This window comes from Leuresthes tenuis, unplaced genomic scaffold (assembly GCF_036924035.1).
Source record: "Leuresthes tenuis unplaced genomic scaffold, fLeuTen1.0.hap1 SCAF_14, whole genome shotgun sequence".
NCBI classification, from domain to species: Eukaryota; Metazoa; Chordata; class Actinopteri; order Atheriniformes; family Atherinopsidae; genus Leuresthes; species Leuresthes tenuis.
The window spans coordinates 20171782-20199173 of NW_027325368.1; the positions used below are offsets into that span (position 1 = coordinate 20171782).

The 27392-nt window shown below is 38.4% G+C and overlaps 1 protein-coding gene across 4 annotated transcripts in view; it reads right to left on the reverse strand.

Annotated features, from left to right (window-relative positions):
• Window positions 1-27392, reverse strand: part of ctnnd2b (catenin (cadherin-associated protein), delta 2b) — a 146631-nt gene that overhangs the window by 107977 nt on the left and 11262 nt on the right. For all 4 annotated transcript variants that reach the window (XM_072364640.1, XM_072364637.1, XM_072364638.1 and 1 more), the window contains exon 2: window positions 2737-2873. In XM_072364640.1, coding sequence (XP_072220741.1) covers window positions 2737-2868 — 132 coding nt within the window. In that variant the 5' untranslated portion in view covers window positions 2869-2873. The remainder of the gene's footprint in view (window positions 1-2736; window positions 2874-27392) is intronic.

Below are 27392 nucleotides of genomic sequence, written 5' to 3' on the forward strand. Positions count from 1 at the left end.
CAAAAACAAGTATTAAAGGAAATGTCAAATGGCTGCTTTGAAAAAGTAATAACTTCACTATGGTGCAGGAGCATGAAATATAACAAATAGAGCTTGCAGAGGATGGAGATGGAGGAGTGAGCGAGGACCGATCTTTTCATCTTTACTCTTTCCAAACAGTATACATTCTCATCAGAAGGCCATTATCTGGCCCCAGACCATCAGTAAAGGTGTGTGTACATGAGATGTTCATCATGTGTAAGTATCTGGGTGTGAGGAGGCATGGTCTAGTTTCTGATTTCAAAGCTATGTCTCTTAAAAATGTTTTCCATCATACAGTACGGAATGTTTTTTATGACTCATTGAGGACAGAAAGTACTGAAAACCCTCAAGCTGGGTGCAGCGTAGAGTAATGCTTCCCCTTCCCCTCCTGTTGATGCAAGCAGTCAGTCATCTGTGTAACATGGCTTAAGGAGGCCACCCCCCTCACCATCTTTTTTTCCCCAGTTCGAAAAAACACCAATTAAGCTGTCTGAGAATTTTGCAGGTTTTTAAGACATTAATAGCACACAGATTTCTATACATAGTCTTGCTATGAGGTAGATAACACGGCTCGCTACCCTCCTAATGCAACTTCACAGAGCAAAAAAGCAGATAACATCAGCTGAAAAGTACTAATTTTGCAGAAATCTTTTTTTATTTTGAATTACTTTAGTATTATAATTACATTTAGCAGGTATAACTTCTATACCATTGTTTATATTGACTACCATTGTGCTCATCAGTTTAAAATCACACCAATTTTTTAAAATTGCAAGCTGGCTCTCTGGTGGTTAATTGTGTGATACTTTTTCTTAGGGTTATCTTGCTGTCCGGATGTCATATTGGCCCATGCCTTTGTGTCTGTGTTTAAAGTCTACTACTTTGATTACTTCAAGAATTTAGTGTTAACTCAGATGTAGGTTTGTGTAAAAACATGCAGGATTCATACTTTCTGTTACTTTCACTGTCACCTTTATCTATCTTTAGCTTCAGAAAACTTCCACTGTCATTAAGGAAGATTACTTGATTCACATAACATGCCTCAGACATTGTTACTCATGATTAAAACCTGGCACCATCGTTACTCACACCACAACCCCAACTGCCTTCAATTTAGTTGGTAATTCAGATGGATTTTTTTTGTAGCTAACGCAGACCTTAGGCTTTGGCCCCATGCAGCGAGGAGTATGTGCTGCAGACCTCTGAAAAGATCACTTTTTCGTCCTAACACAATTCCTCCACATTTTTTAAAGTCCAGACTTCTAGTATTCAGTCCCAACTGTTACTGACACACATGAGACAGTTCAACAGATCTCTAACAGCTCCCTCTGGAGCCTCAAAGGGCTTCATACAAGTGCAGCAGTACTCCCCTAGGAGTCCTCCCCAAGATCTGTAAACAGAATCTAATGTAAAATTTAGGTTAAAGCACATAATGGGATCTCACGCTGACATATTTGCAAATCTGTTTTGATTTTACTTCATACTTATAGGTACTTATCCCAGTGCAGAGTAAGCCTGTTGAAAGCAGTTTTAGATACTGCAGTGTTGTAGCTCTTGGGGTGACAATGTTGGCCCATCTGTTTAATATTTTAGTCCAGATTAAAATGTGGACAACTGCTGGATGGATTAACATGAACTTTGGTGTATTAATGCCCTGTAGTGGCTAAAAACATGATGAGTCTGGCACTCCCTGTACTTTTGACTCAGTCACCAACATGTCCAAATTTCAGTGGACAAAATATTTCCAAAGCTCATGTCGCAAAGCGACACAAAGTCGCTGTTAGTTTAGCTGGGCATCAGAACTCCTTTGTAATTCTTCAATCTGAGAGCGCTCTGACTACTGTCCACGGTATGTAAGACACTGACTGTTCAGACAAATAAAACAAACAGGATCTTTCGAGGATATGATTTGTTTAGAAATATTGTGACAAAGTATTTGCTCATTTTCACAAATCACTAGTAACATTACTATATGTACAAGACGCAATGTCGGATTCAGACGGATTGGTGCATTTTGAATTTTAACCAGTGCAAATTACAGAAAATCCAAGACAGTAGCTATTTGCAAAAATGTGTCTGCCACTTGTGAGTAGACCTATATTGTCGTAACTGAATTCATAAATACATTGGACTCACATGTTGAAGCCCTGGCAGAGTAACACAAATGACACATGTGATCCATTTTTCCATCACATAGTAGTGCTGCTGACACTATTGAAAGATGCCTAAAGTATCTCAAAGTCGAAAATAAAAGTGCAGTTTAAAAAAAAAATCTGAATACATTCAGAGCACTTTGATGAATATTCTATCCCTCATTAATACATAAACATCAAACAGAGCCGAGCTCTGAAGCCTAATCTTAGCTATACTGAAAATAAAATCAAGGTGACTCTCCATGCTTACTCATCACATGCAGTTTCTCCAACAAAGCTGCTCAGACTCTGATAAAGTGCGAGGAAACGTTGCATTCCACCACTTTAGGGTAGCTGTGCCCCAAGGCTCTCTCCTACCAGATCAAGGTGGGGTGACATATTTGTGACACACCAGCTCAGATGGATTTTCCATCATTTGTGTTTACTGTTTACTGTCACATTCTTTTACCCTGAAAGGATGGAGGAATTATCCACGCTACTTTCTGGCATTCATCTTCCCTTAATTTGAGACAACGTTCCATGCATTTTGCACACAGAAACATGCATAAGAAAATCTTCAAACCTGTTCCTTGACGGATGCGAGGATGGCGGAGGTGGTTTCAGACTCTGAGCCGTCTCCGTTGGAGGCATTGAGGACAGGACTCAACATGGCGGCAGCGCTAGCAGTGTCAGACGCCACCTCAGGCACTGGCATACCTCCTGGAAAACAAGAGAGCGTAGAACTCTTTTACCATTGTTAAAGTCATTCTGAAAGGCCAGCACTTAGGCTGAGACACTGTCACACCTACACTCTGCCTCACTTCAGTACTCACCCATACTTTTATATATGGATGTTGGAGTGAGCTGCAGAAAATCACATGCTTTGAAACACATATATAAAGATTAATATTCAAGTTATCTAAGGGACAGTCTGGTAAAGACTGATTTAAATTCTCAACCTCTCTTAACTCGGATCATTTTCTCTGTTTGAACTGTAATGCCAAGATTAAAGAAGACTACTTCAAATCCCCCCCATGGACAAAAAGATGAATATTAAGGGTAAAAATTCATCTTTTTTCAATTTTGTGGGCTGTGTGGGCAGGAGCAAAGGAATATTTAACATTAGAATTTCTAATCATAAGAGAAGAATCAGTACTAGTCTCAAAAGTCCTTTTCAGACATTTTATTTTCAGTTGGACATGGAAGTAGTAATCTACTGCTCATGGGTATTGAGTTTGTTAGGCCATTAAAAATCATTGAATAAACACTGGCAGTCAAACGTTTAGACATCAAAAGGAATGGATAGGTGTGCAAACTTAACTCGTACTGTAAGCACATGTATTTGGTTATTTTATAAGGAAATCACCATGAAGTGCTTTACATTAGCTTTACATTTTTAGGGATTATGATTTAATCACTCAAGCTTAGAAAAATGCACTTAATTGTTTCTGTTTTTTGAGTGTTGAAGGAAAATCAAATTCTACCTTTCAGCTCTTTGTCACTAGTAACTTGTCACAAAGACGCATCAATTCAATTCGATTCAGTTTATCAATATAGCGCCAAATCACAAAAAAATGCTCAAGGCACTTCAGTCCAATTCAAGACAATTAGGGTCCAATTCATTGTAATCATAATCCATTGAATTACATTCAAAATTAGTCTGATTCCTACATAGAAATCCAATTCAAAAACAATTTCTAAGCTAAGGAACCCAACAAATTGTACCGAAAGTTCTCTTCCATCCAATCTCTAGTCCCGAGCATGCATGAGGCAACTGTGGAGAGAAACAACTCCCTTTTAACAGAAAGAAACCTCTGGCAGAACCAGACCCAGGAAGGGTGGCCATCTGCCTCGACCAGCTGGGGTTTGAGAGAACAGAAAAAATTATTTACGAAAAAAATGCTAAGGATAACGCAGCTTGACAGGGTTAAAAATCGTATTTTTTGGATCAGCAAGGTCTTTCCCAAAAATTGCAAGCCAAAAACATCTCTCTGCATGGTGCACGGGGTGTCCTTAAAGTGGAGGGCAAAAGAAAAAGTGTCAGATTTTGCCTTTTTAATCACAATTGGGAACATAACTGGAAATGCAGTGTGTAAATTGCTGCACCCATGTACTATATTTCTGTCAGATTCTTAGTTTCAAGAGACCCAACCCCAGAAGGACCATCATTAGAATACAAACAAAGAATTAATTGCTTGATGCCATGTGTCATCCTGTATTTGATCAAGTGTAGGAGGACACGCGTTCCACATGTGCCATGTAATCCTGATGCAGCACAGAGCTGGTGTAACGGCTGCATCAGCCGGCTCTCCACACTGATGAAAAGCATGCCATGAAGAATTTGAACTTGCATACAGAAAAACTGGCTGTGGGCATGAAGCAGCGTCGGCCCTGTGCCGAGGTAAAAAAAAATAAATAAATAGTGTAAGTAGAGCGGAGGGAAAAGAGAGGAAAGAAGTGGAAGGTTGAGTGTGAGAATGACAGAGCACAGACAGGCCAGCAGAGAGATGGAGGCGAGGTGAGGAGAAAAGGAGAGTAGGAGTGTGATGGGGAATGAAGAAGAGATGAGAGATGAAGAGAAAGGAAGAAAACAACTATTTTTACATGCTGTAAGGCAGCAATCTTTGGCCATTGAAGGCTGTTAATGGAGCTGACCTGGCTTTACTTGTCCTCCATTTCGGAAAGTATTCCCTTTCCTCTCTATCCATCTTTCCAGTCACTGTTTCTGAAAAACTAAATTTTTCATAACCATCTACCTTGCTACTTATACTTTGTCCTCGTCTCCTCCGCATGCCTCTTCTGGTTGCATCCTCCCCCTCCATGCTGCTCTCTTTGCCCACTTCTCTTCACTTGACCTGCTTTAGGTCTGCTTTAGTACGCTGCATCTAGCAGAGGGTGACAGATAAAGGATGACCCAAAAGGTTTGACTGGAACCTGCAACGCTACAGTGCACCCAAGCCCTTTAAGCGCCCTCCTCTCCACTACTCTGAGCATGCACTGTACCTTTCATTGAGACACTGCTTTTTTGGCCCTGTGACACCACTGCATGCTTGATATTTTTCACGTCAGCTCTCTTTTCTGGAATTTTTCCATCCAACTGTGCCGTTTTCTTTTAAATCAGCCCCACGTGTCTAGTTTGGTCTCTGCTGCTTCTGTTGTGACATAAAGTCATCTCTCTCATTACCAATTTGTCTAATCCTACTGTCTTCATATTTCTCCCTCTCTATAGAATATAATTCCAAAATATCTTTTTAACTCCAATTTTCACTTTTTGTAAGAAGAGGACCACGGATTACAGTAGCTGTGGCGATATGTCAGTCAAGCTGCATGTTTGCTGCTAAACACGCCAATCTTTAATATTTGAAGCAGGAATCAATAACTGTTGCTGAACAGCGACCCCTGTGGTCATATGTGATCACTGCAGATAAACAGTACACTGAAATTTACCTCAATTTCCAAAAGATGATTTCAAAATTATCGCAGGAATCAGTTGATTTGCTTGCAGGGGTGCAAAGAGAAACTTGGCATGCAAATAATCTTGACAGTGCTGACTTTTGACATAACAAAAAGCAAAAGACTCCAAAACGGAGAAGGCTGTTACATCTTATTAGCTTGCAACATCCAGGTTTTTTTTTTGTTGTTTTTTTTCAACCTGTTGGACTGCTCCACAACAGAGGTTTGTGTATATATGGCACAAAGGGTTATGGGGCAAATACCTCTTTGGAATATAAACTGTGTACCCTTATTGTTCGATCAGCTAACAAGCTTCATCAAATTAGATTTACAATCCTCAAAGCAAGCACCATTGGAATGGAACGAGAAAAGACATCCCTTTCAAAAGTACTATCAGAATACTTGCCTGAAATTACTTGACATGTTATTTAATCAGAATAGTTGGAGGGTTTCCAAGTTACCTCAACAGAATCATAGTTTCCTTTTATCCAACATTCACCGTAGCCATAATAAGTCATGTATGCGTTGTTAAAATACAGAGGAGATAGACCGTTTAAACACCAGCCACATGGTCATTGTTTATGAAAATGTAAAAAGTAGGGCCAATCGTGTCTCCATTAAGAAACCATTGTTAAGAAATGACATTTAGTTTTTAGACGCGAGTAAAGACCTGCTGCAGTTTGTCATGCTGATCACATAAGCGTCATTTATATCACTGCTGATGTCTTTTGTTTCATTTCAGCAATAGATATAATTAAGTAATATTAAACACAGCCATGATAAAGTCCTTGTGATTGCACAGGCCTTTCGCTACGTCTCCTTTTTACTGTGTGTCTGATCTGCTCAGCCTGCATTACTCTTTTTACTATCAATACAATTCTAAAGTGTTGTGTTGTACCAGAGCAGGATCTTCATAAGGACTCAGAGGAAGTCAGGCTGAATAACATTAAAACCCTTGAAATAGAAAACGTACAGAAAAAGAGCAGGAGATTATAGAAAGCTTTGTTTTTCCTCTTGACTTTGCAGCACGTCAGAGGCATTTTCTAAAGCATCTATGCTGGAGAGTACTTCTAAAAAGAAAAGTTTTGGTGGGAAAATGTCTGTATAGGGTGGACAGAAATACATTATTAAAGCTAAATTAAACCCTGACAACAACTTAAGACCTTAATGTTTTCTAATCCAAACCTTTTCCTATTAAAATGCCTTGTCAAATACGCAGGATATTTTGATCATTTAAAAAAAATCCTTGACTATTTTTACAAAATTTGAACTACAGAACTACCTGCCATTACTTTATGTGCACAATGTATTGTGAGTTGATCCTGACATGCTCGACAGCTACTGTTTTGATTATGTTGCGATTTTTACCAGCCATAATTAAAGATATCGATTCAGTACCTTATGGTGCTACTTTGGGTTGTAGTTTCCAGCTGAAAAGCAACCAGGTAAGTCAAGCCCGTTATTGCAACCACTTCTAGATTCCAAACAAAGAAAAGACCCATGACTGTGTTCTCACCACTCCGTCTCTGATATATTTGACCAATTTGTCAACTATAGCTATTTGACACATAACACTGCTCTCAATCATTCAATGTCCAATCACCAAGAAGAGTTCCTTGAGACAAGATGCGTTCAACAGACCTTAAAAACCTCAACAACTAAAACACAAAGCAGTTTGCTTGTTGTAATTTATTTGAGACATGAAAGCTATGTGTAAGAACAGAGAGGACTGCTCATATTCATTTACCCCATTCTGTTTACTAGGTGACAGTTTTCATTAATCATGTTTGGTTGAGTGGTTTATAACACATTTGTTTATTGTGTGATAAACTGAGACTTAATATTTCTCTCTGCTTTACTCAGACTTTACATTAATAGGTTGAAACTGTCCTCGGTCAAAGCTGCATCCCATCTCAGCTGTATTTTTCCTTGAAACAACTGATAATGGAAGATGGAGCTCCTCTGCTAGCATTGAACTGTAACTGTTGCATGCTTGTAGACTTTGCTCAATACTTAACTCACTTCTCTGCTCCTTCTTAATTTTCGTTCACTTAAAGTTAACTTGGTTATCTTCCTCTTATATTTTAAGTTCAAATTAAAGTCAAACATAAGACATATTTGTACCACGGTTGTGTCCAAAGACTGGAGCTGTTCCGGCCAGCCAGCTGACTACTACCAATGATGCATTGTGATGAACAACAAGGAGTGAAAAATATTCCTGAATATATAAAAATAAACACATCTTGAGCCTATTAAATATCACGTACCAGAGTTAATGCAATAAGCCCTACAGGTTTTACTAGTTTGGGTTTCTTTTAGGTCAAGTATAAGCTCTATGTTACTTGGAGATAAATCCTAATGACTTAAGCGATTTTAAAGAATTTTCATTTCACGTTACCTGGATGCAAAAAAAATCTCTGACAGAGGTCTTAATGATGAGATCATCCTTTAAGGATGAATTAAAAGCCTTGTGATCCTTTAACTTTCCATCGACCCCTTCAATCGGTAATAGTTCGGTCTAAGGCCTAATATACCAGTAACTAGCCCCTTTAAGCTGGAACATTAAATCAAGAGAGCAATCCTTAACATTTTAACACTGAAAAAATTGGCATACTAACTTTTAACTCAAAGCATCATTTGACAACAGATAAGCACTGCTGCATCAAAATTCTTCTGCACCTGCGTATCAGTCCTCTGCTTATAGTCACTTGTCATTACAATCGAGCTTAAATTTAAACAGAGAAGTGGATGAGAGCAGAGGAAGATGCCCAGCAGCCCAGTTGCTCTATAGAGCAAAACATGGGGGAAGCTTGGGTTTTCCACTGTGCAGACAAGGAAGCCAGCCAGATATAGGTCAACACAACAGACCGTGTCCAAGCCCTCATCACACAACTGACCAGTACAAAGCAGCTTTCCCCCATCAGAACTAGGTTATTGAGGCCTATAGAAGCTACAGACAAGACTTTGAATATGGATTAAGCCAAAAGGCTTTATTTCACTCAACTATAATCTTGGATTTTTTTAGGTCTATATTTCAGCGTCATAATGCAGGGGTATTTAGCCCTGCATTTCAAAGCGGTAATCTCTGATATTGCTATTGCATTGTGAATGCAGCTAGCCATGATATGACTGACATGCCTGACATGGGGAACATTGAGCTTAACCTCTTGAACCTTTAAGCTCATCCATTCGCTTTGAGACAGGAATGTTTAGGTGAAGATGGAATTCATCACAGATCAGCAACAAACCGCCATGTAGATGTTTTTATTTTACTGTCTTACTCACCACTGTGTAGTGAATGTACGACATGCTGTGTTTTCTCCTCTGTGCATGTTCATGTGTACATAGAGCACTAAAGCATGCTTGTGTGTGTATTCATGCATCCCTTCTGAGATGCAAACGGTTTGACGGACAGTCCCTTGTTGCCTCATTAAAACTCTGTGCAGTGTTTTGTTTAGTCAGTCATCTGTCCCTTTGTCTGGACCGGTTGCCCATGGGTCTGCCTGTAAGTTAATAGTTTAACACTTTCATTAGTAATGTAATTAGCACTGTCTGTGTCACACTGTATTTACCAAGCTCCAGGATTCACAAAGGAGAGTTAAATTTTTAATTCAGTTCCTATTTTAATCCATTTTTACCTTAAAGAATTCTGTGAGTCCTTCATCCTTAAACAGATCAGTAGATTAAGCTTGCACTGATTGCTATAAACAAGACAGGAATACTTCTACAGTACATAATATACTGTAGTTATTCAAATAAAATGGCCCACAAAGTATTTTAGCATCTTTAAGCTCATGGTTTTGATTTTATGACTTGCAACTGCTTTTTTTCCAGTGTCCCTTACATTAACTGTATATCTAGCTTCAAAGTTGACTTGTATCAGTAAAACAAACTAAATGTGTGAGTGAATGTCAGACTTAATGTTAACTTTGTAAGTCTGTGTTGTCAAAACTTGTTTCACAGCCTTGAAGGGGCAAAAGATCAATTTAAAAAGTGTTGCCTTACCACAGAGGTCCCATCACAGTGATGTAGGTGACAGCATGAGTCAAGACCTCATCTTGTCAGAACACTGGACCCCTGATACTGAACTCCTGATACTGAACTGAATTTACCGGGCACAGGTTGGAGTAAAGCAGCTTTTGGACATGCATCCTTCTCTGTTAATCTGACAGCAGATGAATTGGTTGTCTTGGTGTTGAGGTCGAGCCTGGTGACACAGCCTTATCATGTTTAAGATTACGATCTATTGAATGAGCTTGTTGTTCCATGTAAGGAGCATACTAATCGTTACAGATAAGGAAGATTTAAAAATAAATAAATAAATCTCTCCTTCAAGTTATAGCTCAGAGGCCATGATGTTTTGAAAGAATATGGAAGGAAGTTATCAATCAACATAACAGGTTTAACTGTTTAACATTACATGCAACTGCTGGCACAAAGCTCTAACTTCATTATATTTTTATTTTCTAAAAAAGGGTTTTAAACTAAAATCAAAAAAGTTCAACACTGGAGACAAAGGCTTTTGTCTTACAAAACAAATGTTGTTAGTTTTAGATAAATGTTACAGTTGTCTAAGCCTGAGGCAACATTATTCTGATCAAATACTGAAAAAGCCTGGCATGTGCTTCAATTCTTTTGTGAATTGTGCTTGAGTTTCCTTCTTGTAACCATATAGATGTTCAGGCTTTAAATAGCATGCACACATAGCATGCACACAAAGCACACAAAATGCATTTCACAAAATGTCACTGTAGAAAAAGTAATAATGTAAATTGATCAAAGTCGCATACTAGTGTACATTAAAGACACACCAGAGAAGAATAAGGACCTTATATATGTGTGCCTGACAATACTTTTGCTGTGCTGAAGAGCCTGGTGGCTTACATACTGCAGTTTGCAACAGTCATTTCCTGCGAGAATTGCATTTTGTTTTAGCATACAGTGTCATAGGATAACAAGACACTTTCGCAATGAAAGAGGCTATTTTCAAATAAGAAGCTGAAAAAAGAAAGAAAAAAAAACAATTTTGCCGTTACAGACGATTACCATGGCAGAAGGGATGAAGAGGCTTAAAATGACCCTATCTGGGGAAACAAAGTAGAGAAAGAGAGAAAGAAACCAAACAAGTGTAAATATTTGATCGCTGCAGAGCGCTTAGAGGGAAAAAAAAAAAAACATAAAACCAGGATCTAAGACAGATGTCATGTCATGGATATCATGTCACTGGTTGCTTTTGGTAAGGGATTAGGTCTCTTGCTCTGTGTTGTCACTTTGCTTTGCTTTGTCAGTAAATTTGTCCACTTGTGGGTTCATAATCATGCAAAGATTCTGATCATTTCAACAGAATTTTAGCTGCTGTTTAAAAATCCTAAAGGTGATCTTTAAAATATTCTTTGTTTTCAATCAGATGTTATTTTAGCAGTATATCATCTCTGCTACAGTTATTGTTGGATTAGCATTTTACGATTCTGTGTAGGTGGTGAATCAGAGGAAGCTGAAGCAGTGTTCAATCCCTAGAATAAAACAACTGAAAGAAACATCAAACAGACAAATTTTCATATGCCATTATGTATGTATTATTTCTATGCAAATGCCGCTTTGCAGCATGTTTATTTACTCAGACTTTGCTTTCGGGTTCTGTATCATGGCTATTGGGAATTAAACAACAGCAACATGTTCATCCCAGTTATATTATTCACCAGAGACTATCTGCCTTCCAGTTGAAGCCTCGGTAAGCAACCTCCATCCTGTTTTAGACCACCATGTCAATACATTCTTCTCGTGTAAAAACCTTTGGTCAGTTTTTTTCTAATCGCACTCAAAAATCTTGAATGTTTTCAGCCTTTCCAAAGGCTATCTGGCAATACAATAATATCTACAATGTGCAATACATTGCACACGTACTGGTTTCACACATATGCCACATTCAAATGCTTAAAAAAAAATGTGAACCAAGAAAAGCAAACCATATTACAGACAAACAAGTTTGTTTTGTATGAAATGGTGAAGTGGTCTTCATTGCATATATGACTATATACAAAATTATTAATCTTTTAAAATTCTCCTGTAACATGACCCTGTAACATGACCCCATGACATTTTTGGTGTCTTGTGGTGGTGTCTTGTCAGTCTTTTCAAGCATGACAATGAATTAATGTGCATGGTTGTACATGTGCATGGCTCAGATGAGTATTTGTTTAACAACAGTGGAGTTACATTCCACAACTGTAGGGTGCAGCACGAGAGCAATACAATTACCAGATTGTCTAGAGCTATTTTCTGAAGTCCTGCAAACCTTCACTCAGGCTGAACTCAGTAGGAGCTAGAGTGACACGTGTAATCCTTGTAAAAATTATAGACTAACAAAAAAGACATTCAATGCATCACTACCTCTTTCCACCAAAGAAAAGTTTAGGTGAAATATAACAGAAACAGATTCTGCCTACTTGTGCAGGTTCCCTTGTAAAAAACAGTCTAGCTATTAGTAACTGGGGTATGGAGAGGTAGTACTGAGGTCCTGTCTGGCCAAAATGTGAGCACAGAACACACAGCTTGAAAGAAATTAACCCCAGCCACTGCAGTGCTGGCTGTCTTGATCTGTAATTGATTCTTACTGTAAGCTTGCCATCTTTTAGATAAAAATGATCAATAACTGCAACTTGTTTCACAGTTTGACTGCATAGCTTTCTTTCAAAATAAATTGTGTTGTGCTCTCAGCTTTGTATTGAGGACTAGGCAGGGAGCCCCTCAACCCAAAATCTCACTCATGTTGGCTGTGCGAACTCCTGGCATCAAAAGCAGAAATTGGTAGCTTCCATTTTCAGGGATTTTTTTCATCCCTGTGGATCTGTTGTCTATCTTTACATACAATCTGTGACTCTCAGTGAATTATAAAAGGTAGAAATTCCCCAACTCATTTCATCCCAAAACATCTGTCTACATTCACAGTGATAACTTCAGTGTGATGACATCACTCATTATCCGTATATCCACATACAAAGTAAAACTTTTCACCACAGAGCTGTCACTGGCAGGCAATAGCAGATATCTTGATGAGCATTAATAAGGGCTAATCACCCTTCAACTAAAGCTTACTGCGGAAAAAGTTCAGATGCTAAAAGACATTTATACCATTAAGAGAGCTCACAAACCTTAACTGTACCTACTCCACTGATACTATGTCATCAGAGCTGCTATCCTTAAGTGATATTCTGAGCCATGCACAAACCATTTCAAGGTAATTGGGCACAATAAAAATCTATTATTTAATAAAAAATGTATTATTAAAAGCCTGAGAGCAGAAAGCCACTTACATGTCAAAGCAAACACTTGCCAAACCACCTCAGAGAGTTGCTGATGTGTTGTTAATGTACTGCCTGCCACATTGAAAAAATGTTCACAATCCAGTTGATTCTGGTTGTGCTTTAATTTAATTTTGATCATAACATGTTAATGATTCAAGGACAAATAATAACAATTAGATATTTTTTTCTTATTCTCCAACACAGTCATTCTACACATGCATATGATTTATTACCTATAGTAGCATAATCAACTATCACACTGCAACTAAGGTGGTGCAAATCCAGAGAACAATGTGACTAATAAGGAAGCTGTGGAACAGCAATAGATGCTCAGAGATGACAGAAGCTCGATGATCCTTTTTAAGGTTTCACAAACCTTCAGGCACAATACACAAGCAGCTGTGCTAATCTGGCTGTTAGACACACATTATTAGCACATAATGACACAGAACGGGACAAAATTAATTTTATAAGAGACAGCGCAGAACTGATCACCATAACCATTTGCAGGTGAGAACGAAGAAGAAATGTAGTAGAAAAACTTAAGCAGCATCTTTGTAAGACGGAACATGGTATACAGAAAAGATGTCTTTAATGTGAATCTGTCATTGATTCCAATAGCAGATATTTCACATTCTGTCAGGAGACTGGGTTGAAAGAGTACAGAATACACTGGAGAGAGAGCTGGCAAGAAAACTGTAACAACTCCTGCACAATCATGGGCGATGTAGAGTTTCCTATACATTACTTTATTTACATGCCACAAAATGTTTTTTGTTTTTTTTTAATTGCTCACTGCATTGTGATTTTCTTTTTTTGGAGCTGTGCATCACATTCAAACTCTAACTTTTCATTTGATGACTATGACGAGCATAGTAGAAACCATGTAGTTTACATGGTTTCTACTATGCTCAAGATTTGTGAACTGATTTAGATGACAGAAGCCAAAGACACAAGCTGCAGCATCATTAACAAAGTGAGAACAGCTGAGAAGCATTTTAAAGCTACTTGGAGAACTAGACTCGTCTTTTCCATGTCTTTCACAACAAAGTAAACCAAGACTTGCGCCAAAAAAGTAAAACGCAAATAAAAACATTGATTGATAAGAGCTCATAAAAAGGCCAACAAGGCTACACCACAGCAGAAAACGTCGACGTCACACAACCTGTGATTTCAGGGACCAACAACTGACTGCTCTTGAGCTAACTGGACGTACAACAATAGATGATTAAAAAAAAAAATTCAGTCAGTGTACTTAAAGTCAGTCTGTATACTACAAATGCATCTAAAGGTTGCAATGTCTTTAAATCTATTTAGCACTACATGAAACAGAAAGAGTAGAGCACAGCTTATTTAATCTAGGGCAAAAAAAAAAGAAAAGAAAGAAGCTTACTGTTCTCCCTGATATGAAGCCATTTTAAAGAAATGTATGTTTTGTATATGCTCTCAAATCATTTGACTGGACTGTAAAACTGTATCATTCCACATCTTCACAGCTGCTGATGAAAGCTCAAGTTCATTTGTTCTATATTTAAACTTCACACAGGCTAAAATAAACCTCCAATGGAGTTCAGTTATCTGAATTCGTCTGTAATCAGAGTCAACTGTATTCATTAGAGTTACATTATCTCTACCTGTTCACATGCCAACACTGCACATATAGAGGCCAAAACACAGTTATAAAACCTTTAAGGTGGACTTGCAAATCGCTATCTATACACACATATCAGAGTGGCAGCATACATTAATGATTTTTAATCATCCATTCATTCATTACATATACCCATTTTAACTTCTATTCAATCGTCAAATGGACCTCCTGAAACTTTTAATTGCAGTGGCTAACTTCTGGGAAGTTTAAGTGGAATTAAAGGTTCCTTCTGTTCTATTTGCATTTCTAAAGGTCGAAAGCCCAATGAAAATAATCAAATAGTTCAGTTCATTTTCAAAAAGCCACGACACAACTGACTTTTTTGGGTCTACAAAATGACATCCTCAACAGATTTTAAAGATAGACCTCATTGTGTTATAGCTGTCTCACATGTTCTCATATGGTATTTTTTTTTTATAACATGGTACAGTATAATGTGGTGTTGTACGGTTCAACTCTACATGGCTCTCCTGTGCCTCATTTTATGATGCAGACGGTATCAACTCAACTTTATCGATTTAACTTTAGCACTGTAGCATATGTGAAGTTGTCTCTTTGTCACCAAGACGCAAGGGACGCAGAAGCAATGCAGAACAGTCGAATACCTTTTGGGAGGACGCATAATAACTAAGCGCTGGAGCTCAACTCCGGTCAGTGGAGAAAAAAAGATTAGTCTGTAAATCTCAAGGTTAATAAACATTCATTTATAAGTAATCCACACGGCGCACAGTCTGTGCACAGAAGAGACATCTGGGATTTCTGTTATAAACTGTGTGTTGGACTTTCAAAACAACTTGGTAGAACAAGACAATGTGTCGTTGTGTGCGCCACTTCAGAGACGTTGTTGTTTACACAGAGAAATGATGATTCTGTCTGACCAATAAGCAGAATGCTGTTTCCACATCATCACATACTATTGGTTTGGTTATCTCAGAACCTAGGCTGAGATAGCACCAAAAAAAAAAAAAAAAAGCATCAGTTAGGTTGAGTTATGTGCTACTACCTACAATGGAAAATAAATTGAAAAAAAAAGAAAAAAGAAAAACGGAACCGTACAGAAAATATATTATCCCTTAAACTTAGACATTAATATCGTCAACATTTCTAAAAACCTATGGAAGACTAAGGTGACTGTTCAATAGGAGAAATGTCCTGTATAGATAAAATTGTTCATATATACATAATCTTATCATTGTCATTCAACAGTCCAAGAAAAGTCCAACTGCAACATTTACACAAAAGAAAAAGGAATCCCATGTTTCACTCTGCCAAATCCATGCAAATGGTTACACACACACACACTCTATCTTGTCACACTTCAACTTCACCCATTTTGAGATTTTTTCAGCTGAGTAATATATCAGTATACTTAAACATCAGTTGAACACAGACACAGACACAGACACCATATGTCGCTATGTGATCATCACTGTCATTAGAGCCAACAACGCTTCACCTCAGCACACTGAGTCAGTCTGTTGGGGAGACGAAACATCTTGCTACTATGGCACAAATCTGATCTGTGTGCATTGCCGTTACATTTCATGAGAAAAACTTCCCCACACATCTCCTTGGGGATGCTTTCAGTTTGATGTGAAAGTTAGTTTCTCCACAGCTCGAGTATGTCCATCTCAGATAAGAAAGGCAACGAATACAGCAGGTCTTCATAACCCGAAGCAGGTGAGGCCATTAATAAATAACTGAGATATTTCCAATAACATTAATGGTTCGATGTAAGACAACCATAAAAGAAAATCAATTTGTGCTTTGTCTTCTTGCAAGATTGTTAAATTTTTCAAATATGTTAGTGTGCTAATGTAATGTTTAACTTAGCATATTACATAGTCTATTGTAGATTGCTAGGATCAGCAGATGGACTTTAAGTCTTAAAATCATGCTTTAACTGTGTATCCTCTAGTTCGAAAACTCTTGAGCATTTTATTTGATGCTAAGGTCCACATATATCCTATAACAGTAAAGAAAATTGCTTTACCAACACATTCAAACAAACGTGGTACCTCCTGGCTACATTTTTTAATGTGCAGGATGCTGATCAGGATCTTGCCGAGTAACGTTAACAGTCTGTAAAAAAGTCTGTAAAAGGGTGGAGGGAGAACATTGTAAGACACAGGACTTCCAATTTATTTGTATTTTATTGAATATTTTTTTGAATTTCAGCATTTAACTTTTCATGAAAGGTATTTGAATGGGAACAGACAGCCTTATGATGGCAGGTTAAATTACAAAAATGAAAAAAAAAAAAAATACCCTGATTCGTGGCGAATTTAAAGCTAGCAAGCCATGAGTGCTTTTTGTCTTACACTCTTAAAACTACCGATTTATATGAATACATCATGGTTTGAATAAAAAATACAACTTTTAACAATGTTAACCACGTCTTTCAACTGTAAACTGTTCAAGTTTCTCCTCCATTTTCTGGGTTACCACAGTAACTGGTCCTATGACAGTGACATTACTAGCAGAGAACATTTGGCTATCGTCTCTTGCCATCAGATGCTGAGGTACACTTTTTGGAGTCTGTGGGACAACTCTGCATGTTACAAAAATACTTAAAAGTGACACCATGTAAAGAAGTGATGCCAAGTGAGCCTGGCCAAGCATCTATAAATTATGTGAGGGAGAGACGGAGCAGCGTAGTTTCAGGGCCTTATTCATGAAGCCGACAGTCGGCCGTCCTGCATGTCTGGAATATTGGTGAAAGTCTGTCTCTTGTATTTTTGGTTTTTGCACCCTGTCGCCATTGTAAAACGCCAACAGTGTCTTTTTTCAGTCAAAACAATTTATGGAAATGGTGTTATTTTCTGTCAGTGAAAGAGTCTGCCAGCATAGCAAATGCGTGTATGTGAAGACATTCTGGCCAGCCGACACAAGGAGACCCACCCATGTGCCTCTCATCGGCTTTGGTTCTTCACATCGGTGTGTAAAAAGCCCTGACAATGAGCTCATGTGCGCAGCAACGATGAGACAATCACAAGTAAGATGTCAGTCAATCTCAGCGGAAAGCCCCCAGGGGCAGAGGTCAAAGTCATGCAGCCAGTGGGAGATGAAATAACTTAAACTGGGAATGTGCTTTTCCATCAGGGAATTGCTGTGTGAACTGAATATAGAAATACAATACTTGGCACAAAAAAAAAAAGCCAACATGTACAGATTGATATTTTGTACGAAAGGAGAGAGACAGTCCTTGTCTTTGTACTCATGTACTCATGTCAGCAAGTGTATTATAGTATTATAGACAGTTAGTATGGTGTGAAACTTTACTGAAACAAAAGGAAGGAGATGTTCTCATGAAGATATCTATGAAACATTGTATATATGTGTGTGTGTGTGTATTCTCCCGTTTTGTATGAATACAGATGTTTCCTTAAGCCCCTTGAGATTTGTTGTACTAAACTCGAAAGGAATGCATTTGTTTCCTTGTTATCCAAACACAGAAAACAAAAAGCAGAAATAAACCCCAAACCATTTTCTTCTAACTGCTACTTCGAATTTCTCGTCATCTATTTCACTCTCACACACACACAAGCCTCTCCATGTTTTGCCATACTCCTGAGAAAAATACCTTTGTTGAAAAGGCTTTTTAAGATTTCATCAAGTCCTAATTCTCATCTACTTGCACATCTATCTGCACATTTGAAGTTAAGACATGAAAACTGGTCAAAAAAAAAGATATCAGTGTCAAACTGCTGCCATATCAAAGCAAATCTCCTATGCAGGTATCCTTGGGATGTGCATTGATCCCCTGATGGCGATAACAGAGTCATAACGATGAATCCTTGAGTATTATTTCAGGAAGGTTCTGCCAAGGTCATCCTGCCCGAGTGTAAAACTTAACTTGTTAGAACTTACTTACCGTTGACTCTTTACTGCATAAATGTCAAACTCCGGCCTGCGGGCCAAATCTGGCCCACAGTGTTATTATATTTGGCCCACAAGATAATCCCAAATGTCTACTAGAGCTGGCCTGCCGGTAGACAGCGCATGCACCACTAACACTACAAATCTCAGAATGCTCTACTGGTGCATTGGCACAACAATCAGGACCCACAAGCACCCCCTCCTCTGTTGCCATTCGTTAGCGACCTCGTGCTACCAGTTGCATTGGGCCTCCCAAAAAAAGGCCAAAGGAAAGGTGGAAAACCGGAGATTTCTGGACAGGTGGGAAACAGAAAATCTGTTCACAAAAAAATATATTTTATTACTATTGTTAGTCTGTGAAAAAAAGGTTACCATTGAAATTTAACTAAGAATGCAAGAAAGGCATAATTTTTCATTTTGGCCCACTGTGTATTTGAGTTTGACACCCCTGCTTTACTGCATGTCATCCTCCTTTCTCTGTCCTCTGCTGTCTTTATCCACTCTTGAATAAAGCCCACAAGAACCAAAAAGAAAAAGAAAAAATAATTCTGCCACGCATTTGAAAGAAGCATGTCAAACATAGCCAAAGAGCTTCACTGTGATTGGCTGTCAATATAGAATTCCCGAGAGAGACCCCTATAGTCAAGGTTATGGGACAACAAGACGGGCACACCTCTGAACAACCTTAAGGACATATGGTTACGCTCATTGTTCTAGACCTCGCAAACAATAGCGGAGGCCAAAACTGACATCACAATACCTGGTGCATTGAGCCCTTTCTTGTCTTTTCCGTCGGTCCATATTTTTCTTTAAGCCGTCACACTCTAGTGGCATGTTTGAAAAACATGAAGACCTGCAGGGAAAAGCGTGCACGCAAGCCAGTCCCTGCAGTCAAGTGTATGAACCATCAAAACCCAAGAGGGAACAACTATTGCAAATGTTACAATAACTGAACAATGAGAGCGCGAACCAAAACACGCCAGGGAAGGCTGCAGGTGTTGGGCCAAAACGCATAGAAGAATCATGACAGAAAAAACAAAGACGGCTCACACACACACACACACACACACACTGCAGAGCTCCACTCGTGGCTACCTTATTGCACCAAGGTGACATTTCAAAACAGCAAAATAGCATTTTCAAAACAATAGAATGGCTGCTGAGCTCAAAATATCCCCTTGGAATAAAGTAGCCATGAACAATGAACAACATTAAATACCTGCTCAAAGTAAACTGAACAATTAAAACCATGTAGTTACATTTGTGTATGAATAATGTACTTCCTGCATGACTTCTTCTTGCACTGTACCTAAGGTGTAGCCGTGTCATTTTCTCAGCAGCAACACCTACTAAGGATGAATACTACCAACACATCTCAAGCACAGATACATACGGTACACATGGAGCTGCGTTGAATTTACTGTAGAACTCATTCTTATTTCTTTTAAGCTGGAATAGCCTAAGTTTTGAAATTAAGGGGAAAATTGAAGTTTCTTTTTCTGCTGTTGCCCATGCAAAGATTCACATCTCTGACTGTGTCTGCACAGCCTCACAGCAGGAAATGGCCAGATGTGTCACCAGAAGGAAAACTATTCACTGAAGAAGTAGATCATCATCTTCATTACAAAGCTTCTCATGTTTAATGCTACATCTCTGTCTCCAAACAACCAACAGGAGCAGCTAAAAATACAATCAACATTATGAATTATACATATTTTCCACAGATCCTCTGGGTGAGCTGTGTGCGCAAGAGGCTTCATCACATGGTATAATTACAGAGGTTACAACTGCGGAGACAAACATATTGCAATGACAAATTAAAATGCAACTCCACCCATAGAGGAATCCAAACCGCTTGACGACAGAAAAACTGTGACAAAGCTGTGAACAAAGATTCAGGAATGAAAGTTACAAACTGAGACACTTCAAAGTTAACCACACTGGCCAATCTGTGACGTTTGTTAAAAAAGCTGCCAGAGGTTTGTTAGAACTAAATTCTTGAGTTTAATAAGTGGGAAAAAGTTGTCCAGACAGAGGATCGATCAATTGATAATTTACCCATGAGCTTTAAAACAGGATTTAAACCAACGATGACTGCTGCTGGTCTACATTCATGCTAATAACTAAGAGCATTCTTATCCACTGCCTTTAGCATGGCAGCTAAAAAGCTTGCACTTCTTCTCTGGCTTGATATATGGGTACTGTCAGAAGCAAGTGGAGATGAGCATTTTCATTTTTAATGCAACAATTAAAAAAAAAAAATGGAACAAATCCCTGTGAAGAATACACAATGTGTAAAAAAGCCAAAAGATGATTAAGGACCTCAGTTGCCAAAGTAATTAACTAGTGTATCTGGCTTAAGTGTATAGAAGAGCAATGTGTTCTTCAGTTTATGCTCCAGATTCTGCCGACTCATTAGCTCACGAAGAGTGATTTACTGCTTTCACAAAAGACACTTCAGTCTTTGGGCATCTGGTCAATTGTACTTTCAACATAATAGGAACATTGAGTCAAAAACTAAAAAGAACAATGCATCACTTCTGTATGGACACTGAGGAAAAATCTGCGCTCCTTTGTCCTGGCTGCTTAAATTAGAAAAGACAACCAACAATGAGTCGTATTTCAAAATGCATCTAAAGCAAGAAAATAAGTGGCATTCTACATGATGTATTATAATATAATACATATTCTTCTGATTTGCAAATGTAAAGATTATTTATGAAAATGCATTTGATGATCTTGTCACACATGTAATATACATTTAAAGGAAGAAAAGGTTGACCATAGAAGATTTCAGCCTACGAATGAGCCTTCAGTTCAAATTTCTATTGCTATTCTCAGCACAACGAGCATCACCATTACCACCCCAAAGCACTACTACCACACTGGCTGCCTACTATAGTGCAATGCATAAAACATCAGTATGACTTTGAAGGGTTTTTCTCAGAAGAAATGACATCACTGAAGAAATGGCTTATGGAAAGCAGCATCAAAGAGGAGCAGCTGCCTCTGGCTTCTGCCTTGGACTGTGGCTAAAGCTTGAGTGTAAGAGCGAGATCAACTGCGTTAACCAAGATCACAACTTAATGCAAGTTCACACACATTATGGATCACTGAAATTTCAAGAAAAAAAAAAAAGTAAGAGTTTCTACACTCTCTTGGGACTAGATTATTACAGGGAGATAGGAATGCTTGCTGCTTTCTTAATGAACCCCAAAGCTGCTGTGAATCCTAAATAAAAGGTTTCCTCCTATGTTTGTTGCCTTTATCTCATGTTTTGATTAATTAAATTGATGAACTAAATTATGTTGTATCAAAGGAAAACCCAGCAGACGATGTCAAACAAGGATTCTCCAATAATTCATCAGTCCATCCATAACCACAGCTAACCTTATGACCCCCATTCATTTTGCATTGGCGACCGTGTTTACTGTTTATGCCTGTGAGGCCACAACAGCTCAATGAATTTTAGTCTCGTCTGTTTATTACTCATAAGTCTTAACATTGCGTAACTGGAATCTCTTAAGCGAAAGGCCACTTTCGCTCTGCTGCTTTTTGTCTTCTCGTCACACAGTCTCCCTCTTGACAGGACATGCTGTTGATTTCCCAGAAGCACAGATACATTTTTAGCGGTTTGCATAAAATAGTGCCGGGCTACAGATGGGTTTGAAACAGAAACACAAAGCCACAACCGGTGCTTCCCCGAAGCATCTGCTTTGCTCCGCGAGTTTAAAAACAGGAGATGCAGAGGCATATTTAGTCACCACACACGCATGTTCACAAACCCAACTGGTCTGTCCAAAGCAATTGCAGCGATATATGTGCATTCTAAAAACTGGGCACAACTCCTCCTTTTCCTCTTTAGCGAATGAAAAAATCATGCCAGCTCTGCCCCGGAGTGTAAGTGCTGTAGCCGCTTTCTCCATCTTTCTCTCTTGCAGTGCTATAAATAGTGGAGAGTGCTGCTGTCTCTCATATTTCATGTGTCAGTGGCTCCCACAATCACGAGTGAAGAATGTTCACCGCGCACATAAAGTCTCTTCTTGCATCCTTCTGTGCTTGCATGCACCTCTTCAGTCTACATTCTGCAGTCTAATGGTTTGCTCCTTCTCTCTTCTTTCCTTCCCATGCCTCCTCCCTGTAGACCAGGTTCGAGTCACGTGTTTTTCAAGTAGCCAGAGATATCCTATGTAGGGCAGCTTACGGAGAAAAAAGAAAAAAAAAAAAGACTGAATATGTACTTGGTGACTGAACAAGCATTACTTATCGTTTTACAGGACAGCGAAAATTAATAGTGACCTTTTCTTGTACTCTTTCATGTCAGTAGTTTTTCTTTATGCAAACACTAGCAGATAAGAGAGGAATCCTTTCATGAGCCAAACTGGATTCCTGCTACTTTTAAACTGAGTTAGTAAGGACTGATTTGTTTGTGATACTATTAAGAGTCCCCACCCACAAAGAGGTGCCTTGGCCCTGCTCATCAATAGCTCCTCAACATTATGACCTGAAGCTCATGGAGCTTGCTAAGAAAGCCATTTGGAACTGATTTTTGTCATTTCTTGGTCAAATCTGAACAAATGGCATGTATATGACTATTTAGTTTGTGTAACTTTTTCCAAGTACATCAGATAGCTGACACAAGTAAAACAGACAGACAATCTTTATCATTTCAGATCTTGCCTGAAAATCATCATATCTTGAGACTTTTAGCATTCAAGTGATTGATCAACTAATAAATGGGACCTGTTAATAACTTAATTCATCACACCTAATATTCCAGATTATACATAAAAATGGACTAAAACATTCACACATTCTATGCTTTCTGTTACTTGATTTCTTAAGTGCTCTCTAAAACTAAATAAAAACTATAGCTGGGCTACTTTTTACAATGACTGGGCATTTCTTTAAGTCAAATCTGGCAATAGATTGATTGAGTTCAAACAATATTATCCGAGACATACTTTATCAAATAGTAATTGGGCAAAGATCTTTCCAGCTGTTCCAATGAGGTTTATATATTCACACCTGCTGTAAAAGTCTATCTTAAGACTTTTTTTAGTCGACATTTCATTAGTGGTATTAATGACACTCAGTGTCTCACTCATTAATGACAAAAACAGCTGGGTCAGATTAGATAAAGATTAGGATTTGTGTTACACTAAAGAAGCTTGGTTAAGATGGTTATACACCACAACAACAAGCATGAGGTATAGCCAAGATGAAAAGAAATGATAAATAAAGAAAAAGGGAGGAAACAAATAGCAATTTCCAGCAGTAAAGTCCAGTTGGATGTGACACCAACTATCCTCCAGGGCACTCCTCCCAGATTGGACTTTGTGACTCTGTAACTACATCCCCACATTTCCTCCTTTGCTCACTTTATGATTACTGCTCACTAGAGAAAGCCAACACAATGAAATGGAAGTATGAGCTGTAATAAATGGCTTGCACAGAGACGACTTCTGGGATCTTTCTTTTTTTTTATATATATATATATATGAGAGGGCAGTCTCTTGTTAGAACACTAGCTGTGTGTACTAACTGTGTGCAATGTCAGATTTGTTTAATGGAGACTTTGGGAAGCTATAGATAAGGAGAGAAAGAAATGTTTCAAGATATAAAGAAAAAGATATGGTGAAAGATGGAGTACGCCGAGATTCATCTGATCAGACATCCACAAATTGTGAAAACCACCATATTATTAAGCTCCAGGTTACAGCTGTGCCTGGATGGTACATGTTTTTGATATAGGAAGCATACTGGGGAAAATCATGGGTGGCATCCATAGCCACTGACAGAGGTAATGTATGCTGGTAATGCATACATTCATCTCATCATTGTCTGATCAATGGCTGCCATTAATTAAGCTGGAAAGACAGTTAACTGGGAACACAGTGTTATATCACTGCCACAAATCAATGACATCCATTAATTTAGTCTGAAGGCCAAGATAAGTAAGGGTACACCGTTATTTTACCAAAGCAGCTGAGTGGAGTGCAAATAAGGAAATCCCAGTCCTAACTCGTGTATTGAAGCACATGGAGTGCTGTATGTTAGCCAGCTGAGTGGAAATCTCTGAGGGATTTGACCCTTAACCAATAAACAACTAACTCTCTCATCAGCGAGAAGCTCAGCTTAACCTGACAAATCCTTATTAGTAAACTTTGAAAGAGCTGAGGGAAAAAGAGAAAGAAAAAAGACTTAAGTTCTATTCAGAAGCTCATTCTTTGTTCCAGGCCTTTTTGTTAAGAGGGAGTGTGTGAGATTTTCAGTAAGCAACTAGCAAATGGAACACTTTTTGCCTGATTGGCTTTGGTTAAAAAGCTTCAGAAAAACACCAACACAGCTAACACGTTTCATCTGTATTCCAATAACTTTCCAGATGAATAAGGACTCAGGGTTAAATGTAATCATGTCATGCAGTGCTAAGTGTGCCAATAGCAAAAACACCATGTGTGCTATAATTTCAGCCTTCATATGCTCATAAAATATACATTGAGTTGAGGTGGGCTTGCCAATGATTTTATCTGTGTGGGCTGATCAACACAGCTTTCAGCTAATCCCCAATCCAGAGCAGTGCACTAAGAGCACTGCTGTGGCCGTGTGAGCTGGGGTGGCTTCACAGGCAGTGACAAGAAACAACATCCTCATTATTTGCAATGCTCATTTTGCATCTAAACGTCTGATAACAAGATAATTCCAGCTAACCAACTATGTGAATGTTTCCTACGAACAGTAACAACTAATGTTATGTTCTCCTATGAACTTCAATGGTACTAATCTTGAAAATGTATAAACTCGTCCTGACTATTGTGGTAGCAGAATGACAAAAGAATGTGCTGTTCAGCTGAATGGACACACATATCCAGATACACCTAACTGATCTGGGCCTCACCCAATTCAAGTGTCTTGGTCACAAAAAATGTTCTCATTTCTCTTCCAACAGGTCTCATCTCGCCAGTTTGGACAAAGGTTTGGATGTTTTCGTCCGGGTCTACAATATGTTTGGGTCCGTACTGGCCAAAGATGACCAATGTAAAAAAACTGAATCTGTATAACCCTCTATCAGGCAGATGAAGTGCATTTGAAAATTATAACTCATTTATTTGATTCCAAAAGTTAAAAAATATTTTGAAAGTCAGTCCTATAACAGCTCCACACTCACAATATGCAGTATTTCTTTAAAAGGAAAAAAAAGCTGCAGTAAAGATGGTGACTGTTAAATGAAAATTACTTGTCTGACGTATGAGCAAAAAAGGCTTCTCGCCCCTGGGTTTGATTCCACAGTGCACACACACATTAATATTTCCTCCATTGGCTCTGCCTGCAAATCTATGCTCAGCACACATGTTATTTTCCAAGTTATGGGTGTTTTAGAAATATAAAACCCTCACAAATTCAAAATTAAAGAAACAAGGTGTAATATTGCATGACATGACCTTGCTTGCAGTTTACGGTGTGTTGTTGACTGTTTTACTGTCATGTCTTTCATAGACAAACAGTATCTACATTTAAGAGAAAAAGCTTTATGGACATAAGGCTATTTAAGGGCTAGAAGCCCCAGAGACAAACTAGCTCCAAGTCCGAGTATGAACAGAACCATATACATCATGTTAGCTTGTTAGATCCTGGTGGTTACAGTCCCCACAATGTAATATGACTACCAACAGTTAAATAAGAGATATCATGGTGTAGTATTTGCCTCCAGCCACTGGCCTCGAGAGGAGATGATGACACACGATGTCTTGGACAGTGTGCCAATTACTTTCAATGGAATGCAGCTAAAGCTTACTAATCATTTTTTAAAAATGTGCAAAATGTTGCCAGATTACATCATATATTGATTAGCATATTTATGACATCACCATATTTAATCTCCACACTGGTTCATGGCAGCTCATCTTTCCTTTACTCATGCTCTCAAGGCTCACAAATATTGTATAAAGACAAATTCCCTAAAAAAGGTGCTCTCATTCATATATTTTTTCTGTTTCTGTCAGAAACGCATCTGAAACTTAAAGTGAAAAGTAACCCTATCTCTTTCAAAGATTGCTGTTGCTCTGACAAAATCCTGATTTTTAGATACGGCCTCTAAAAACCCATCTGTGTACCTCTGAATTTTAGAGTTTAAGTAACACATACAGGCTTGTCTGACATTTCAAACACTTTCAGTAGTGTTTAAATCAGAAAACTTCAGCCATAGCACTGATAACTGACCTTGCTTATGATGTCTTATAACGCCTAAAAAAACATCTTCTGGACATGTTAAAAAGTTAAACGATGATCACCTCGAGGGAAAGTAAGAAGTGGCAGAATGTCTCTAGTTTTCTCACACAATCTGCAGGCCTCTAATACCACACATGACAACACTGCGTAGGAGCAAGCAGCTCAGAGGCATCCCTGCCACTGAATGAGTAGAGTCAAGGGAGTTATGGACTTGATGCCCCGTTTTAAAAAATTAAGCTAATATGCAAGTGCCTTCATGAGCTATATAAATTAGTTTGACTAAGTACCAGATAAGCCAAGTTAATTTTGACTGCAGTGTCTTGGGAATCAGGAAGAACCAACACAGTTCTTGATACTCCAACAGTAGTGATAAACTTCAACTTTAGAAAAAAACAGAATATTAGATATATAAGAAAAATATATAAAAAAACAGTATCAAGCTTTTACTACTAGAATTGTACCTCTGTCTGAGACCTGATTAAATACATGACCTCCTTGTACAATGACAAGCGTGTGGCTGTCAGGTTAAACATGATGGAACAGGAATCATTTACTACGTTAGCAAATTTTTATAGGCTAAGGCACTCCAGTAGCTGTGGAGGTCGAACAGAATAAATGTACTCAGTCAACTTACTGACAAGTTACTGTGAAATTACACTAGTTTCTCTGACTAGGACAACGCAAAAACTACAAAGAAAATATAATTCAATCAGCATCACAAAC